A 5,555-nucleotide genomic window follows, 5' to 3' on the forward strand; every position below is an offset into this window, starting at 1 on the left:
CTCTGTATATAAGTATTTTAATCTTTTGAGAACACGAAGATCAGAGTCGAAAAATTTGATTGAAAATGAAAGGTAAAGTCGATAAGTAATAAGAGAAAAAAAAGGCCAACATTATGTGAAGATTTTGTTATAGCAATTTAGCCCCACTGATACACTACCACCCTACTTGCATTATTAAGTAAATGGTCTATTGTCTAGTCATTGGATTGATTCAGACCAGGGCTAGCTCCTTCTCTCTCTCTCTCTCTCTCTCTCTCTCTCTCTCTCTCTGTATAGATCCATAAAAATTACTAACGTCTCTCTCTCTCTCTCTCTCATCTCTCTCTCTCTCTCTCAGGTAGATCCATAGAAAACGACTGAAGTCTAACTAACGGCCAGTCTCTCTCTCTCTCTCTCTCTCTCTCTCTCTCTCTCTGGATATATCCGTAAAATTGACTAACGTCTACCCGAGGGCCAATCTCTCTCTCTCTCTCTCTCTCTCTCTCTCTCTCTCTCTGTAGATAGAGCCATAGAAACGACTGAAGTCTAAGAGCCAGTCTCTCTCTCTCTCTCTCTCTCTCTCTCTCTCTCTAAATTAAAAAAAATTATCATTCAAATATGTGGAATTATTCGTGAAATTATTTATTTGCAGAATATTTGTTTTCTAAAGAAACCTAGATATTTTTTGTACCAAAGATTCATTCATTTATTTGATAAGTAAATTTAACAACCGCACCTAGTTTCATTAGTTAATCACACGTAACCATACTCCACCTGCTTGATATATAGTCCTCCCCATACAAAATTTAAAGCACACCTTACCAGCCCGACGTATTGGAGCTTGGAACTGCATAAACCAGACGATATTCTACACGCACATCCATCCATCAGTGTGGACCGACATTTGTCACGATAAAAATGTCACGTTTGATCTCTTTTTTCCTCCCCAGTCTCAGTCTGAAAGGTTGGGATACATAATGCATTGGCGATCTCGTCCTGGGGTTGGACGCTAGCTAAGAGATTAGTAACTATCTGTGGCCATGGGATATTCAGGTGGCTGAGAGAGAGAGAGAGAGAGAGAGAGAGAGAGAAGGGGGGGTTTGGTATTGACGGTGACTCAATTGTCGTTTAGATGATTTAAGGTGAAAGGTTTGGTCAAGACTCAGAGAGAAAGTATTAAACATACATTATGTACATATATGCTGTATATATGTATGTATATATATATATATATATATATAAATATATATATATATATATAAATATATATATATATATATATATGTATATGAGTAAAGAATTGAAGAGGGTACGTGTGGCAACCGACCCTTAACGTAGGGATAACAGTAGGAAAGAAGAAAATTAGCATGAATCATTTTCTCTCTCTCTCTCTCTCTCTCTCTCTCTCTCTCTCTCTCTCTGCGAATTTATCACACATTCAAATCCCTCGCTCCACCTGAAGTACTTGATCCGGGCTTTGTTCCTCCCTGTGTCGAGCGATTTCCTTAGGTGTCCCACTATTTGTTTTCTCTTCGTCTGTTTTAATTAGTTTGGCTGGAAGTTCCAAGGGAAGGAGTCGGTGTCATTCAAGTGCAAAGTTTGGCAAACCTCATTACACGGAGCCTTGACACTTGATCTCTTTACAGACGGAAGTTATAATGCATCTTCGATCCTGGAGAGATGCGAAATGCAGAGATGATCATCATCATGGCTGTGAGAGAGAGAGAGAGAGAGAGAGAGAGAGAGAGAGAGAGAATCATAGAACCCAAGACGGGTAAAAAACTCCTTCGCATTCAAAGCAACTGGAAGCAAACGGATTTGCCAATTATTTGAGAGAGAGAGAGAGAGAGAGAGAGAGAGAGAGAGAGAGAATTTACTTTACATACTCACTTTTAGTTCCCACTGTTAAACCTTAAGTTAAGGGGTCGGTTGCTTGGTGCGTTCTCTCCAATGCTATTTACTCACTCGAATACTCGATAAATTTGCAGAGAGAGAGAGAGAGAGAGAGAGAGAGAGAGAGAGAGAGAGATATTTTATTTTTATTGAATTAAGTCTTATGTTATATATAGCCTCTCTCTCTCTCTCTCTCTCTCACACACACACATACACATTTATACAATCATGGAATGTATGCATGCTTTAGCTATTTCCCTAGTAGAAGGCTTGGTGTCAAAAGAACTCTCTCTCTCTCTCTCTCTCTCTCTCTCTCTCTCTCTCTCTCTCATACACATTTATACAATCATGGAATGTATGCATGCTTTAGCTATTTCCCCTAGTAGAAATCTCGGTGTCAAAAGAATGCAGACTAATTTTCTCACTCAGTCCTTCATCTTTTTTCTTATCCTCAAGCAGACCCAGCATACAAGGAGAGATACCCGGACATACCAATCGCGAGTCAACTGCTGCATGTATATGAATATGTATACATACCTACCATGCTGCATGTATATGAATATGTATACATACCTACCCTCTCGGAAAAAAATGTATGAACCGAAATATCTATTCGTTATCGTTTGGGATAATATATCAGAAGAATTTCCGTCTCTCCCATTTTTTAGAATATGAAAAGTCCGTCTCAGTGGACGTAAAACCTGTCCACAACGGTTCTCTGGCCGTAAACTTATGCATATTTGTCTCTGTTAGTTTGTTTTTCTCGCCCAGTTTTTGAAGGAATTCGAATGCCTTAGGAAGTCGTCGGTAGGTCCATAAAAGGGATGTGGTACAGGTGTCGAATACCATTACTCGAGATGTAGTCTACTGACTAAAATCGGGGTTTACAGTGTCGAATGGTTCGTCGAACGCAGTTCGACAAACGTTTGAAGTGATGTTCGAACGTGTGAATGGGATATTTGGTTGTCGAACAGTTCAAATAAAGTCTGTTCTTGCTTGACTTTTCTGAGCCGGGCTTCATTGCCCACAAACCTTGTGCATTGGTGGCTGACTCCACTTCTTCAAACCGTTTGACAAGCAGGTTCGACAACCGGGTTCGACTAACCGTTCGACCATTTAAACCCCGATTAAGAGAACAGGGTCGGGGGCGTACTGGAGATATTAAAAGACGTTGTAAAACACTTGTAATCTTCACCGTTCTGATTTCGTAGGTTGTAATGTGAGGTGTTCTTCGTGGAATTGTGGTTATAAAAGTTTAAAAAAAAGGTTATAAAAGGTTATAAAAGCAAAAATAACCTTGTATTCCACCCTTTAAGAATGTCGTAAACTCTCTGATACTTCCTACGTCTTTATCTTCTTCTTTTGCTTTATGATTTTTTTTTGTTAATAAATACAGTTGTGGTGGCCAATTGGAAACTTCCCTGACTGGGGTTCGAGACCCGCTCAAGCTCGATAGTTTTTTGTAGTGTCTGCAATCTGACCATCCTTGTGAGCTAACGATGGTAAGGTTTAGTGGAGCTTATAGGTCTACCTGCTGAGTCATCAGTAGCCAATACCTGGTCCTTCCTGGTCCTGACTTGGGTAGGCCTCCCTGGGGTGGGGAAGGGGTCTTGGGTGCAGATCACATATGTATATATATATACACATGTATATATGTATATGTATATATATATATATATATATATACACATGTATATGTATATATATATGTATATATATACAGTATATATATAATTATATATATATATATATATATATAAATATATATATGTATATATATACAGTATATATATAATTATATATATATATATATATACATATATATATATATATATATATATACATATATATATATATATATATATATATTCAGTCCGTAGCGAATTGTCCTGCCATGGCATTGTCATTGTCCCTTGCTTCTGCCACTCATGAGTGACTTTTAAAACAGCTGTTGAATCATGTAGTATACAATAATCAACAGCTTCGTCTCTCTCTCTCTCTCTCTCTCTCTCTCTCTCTCTCTCTCTCTAAGCCATCCATGTTTTCGCAGATGTTTATATTTCGATAATTATTGTTGTGGAGGGGGGGGGGTTGTTCTGTATCGACCAGGCAGTCCTGTTATACATTCGCGTTAAGCAGATGCCCTTCGAACTGTTATATAAAGGTGAAATCATCATTGCATGTTAATTTAATATTTATTTCATATTTTTTATGATGATGTTATTATGTCATATTTTATGATGGTAGGAAATGTGGGTGAAAGAAGAATGAGGGCTAGGAAATGTGGGTGAAAGAAGAATGAGGGCTAGGAAATGTGGGTGAAAGAAGAATGAGGGCTAGGAGATGTGGGTGAAAGAAGAATGAGGGCTAGGAAATGTGGGTGAAAGAAGAATGAGGGCTAGGAAATGTGGGTGAAAGAAGAATGAGGGCTAGGAAATGTGGGTGAAAGAAGAATGAGGGCTAGGAAATGTGGGTGAAAGAAGAATGAGGGCTAGGAAATGTGGGTGAAAGAAGAATGAGGGCTAGGAAATGTGGGTGAAAGAAGAATGAGGGCTAGGAAATGTGGGTGAAAGAAGAATGAGGGCTAGGAAATGTGGGTGAAAGAAGAATGAGGGCTAGGAAATGTGGGTGAAAGAAGAATGAGGGCTAGGAAATGTGGGTGAAAGAAGAATGAGGGCTAGGAAATGTGGGTGAAAGAAGAATGAGGGTAGTTAGCTAGTTAACCATATTAGGGAAGAGTTTGGAAAGTTAATTAGTAAGAGTAATGTAAAGTGTGTTTTAACCATAATTTTATTTATATAAAACGTACATTTTCCTCCTACTCTCCCCCATCCCCTATTCACTTCTCCATCTTCTCTCTTTCTCCATCTTCTCTCTTCTCCATCTCCTCTCTTTCTCCATCTCCTCTCTTCTCCATCCCTTCTCTGGCTCCCATCTTCTCTCCTCTCCATCATCTCTCTGTCTCCCATCTTCTCTCTTTTCCATCTCCTCGCTGTCCCCCATCTTCTCTCTTCTCTCATCTCCTCTCTGTCCCCCATCTTCTCTCATCTCCATCTCCTCTCTGTCTCCATCTTCTCTCTTCTCCAATACCTTCTCTGTCTCCCATCTTCTCTCTTGTCCATCCCTTCTCTGTCTCCCATCCTCTCTCTTCTCCATCTCCTCTCTGTCTCCCATCTTCTCTCTTCTCCATCATCTCTCTGTCCCCCATCTTCGCTCTTCTCCATCTCCTCTCTCTACCCCATCTCCCTTTCCCATCTCCTTCTCTTCCCCCATCTTCCCTTCTCTTCTTCCCCCATCTCCTTCTCTTTCCCCCCATCTCCTCTCTTCCCCCATCTCATTCTCTTCCCTATCTCATTCTCTTCCCCATCTCATTCTCTTCCCTATCTCATTCTCTTCCCTATCTCATTCTCTTCCCTATCTCATTCTCTTCCCTATCTCATTCTCTTCCCTATCTCATTCTCTTCCCTATCTCCTCTTTCCCCATATCCTTCTCTTCCCATATCCTTCTCTTCCCCAATCTCCTTCTCTTCCCCATCTCATTCTCTTCCCTATCTCATTCTCTTCCCTATCTCCTCTTTCCCCATATCCTTCTCTTCCCATATCCTTCTCTTCCCCCATCTCCTTCTCTTCCCCATCTCATTCTCTTCCCTATCTCATTCTCTTCCCTATCTCCTCTTTCCCCA

At 40.1% G+C, this 5,555-nt stretch overlaps 1 protein-coding gene across 1 annotated transcript; it reads right to left on the reverse strand.

Annotated features, from left to right (window-relative positions):
- Nucleotides 1-4,707: 4,707 nt before the first annotated feature.
- LOC137634849 (high mobility group nucleosome-binding domain-containing protein 5-like) lies at nucleotides 4,708-5,046 on the reverse strand. Its single transcript, XM_068367402.1, has one exon. It carries the CDS (start codon nucleotides 5,044-5,046, stop codon nucleotides 4,708-4,710), a length of 339 nt encoding a protein of 112 aa, XP_068223503.1.
- Between the last annotated feature and the right edge of the window lie 509 nt (nucleotides 5,047-5,555).

This window comes from Palaemon carinicauda, chromosome 45, assembly GCF_036898095.1.
Source record: "Palaemon carinicauda isolate YSFRI2023 chromosome 45, ASM3689809v2, whole genome shotgun sequence".
Lineage (NCBI taxonomy): Eukaryota > Metazoa > Arthropoda > Malacostraca > Decapoda > Palaemonidae > Palaemon > Palaemon carinicauda.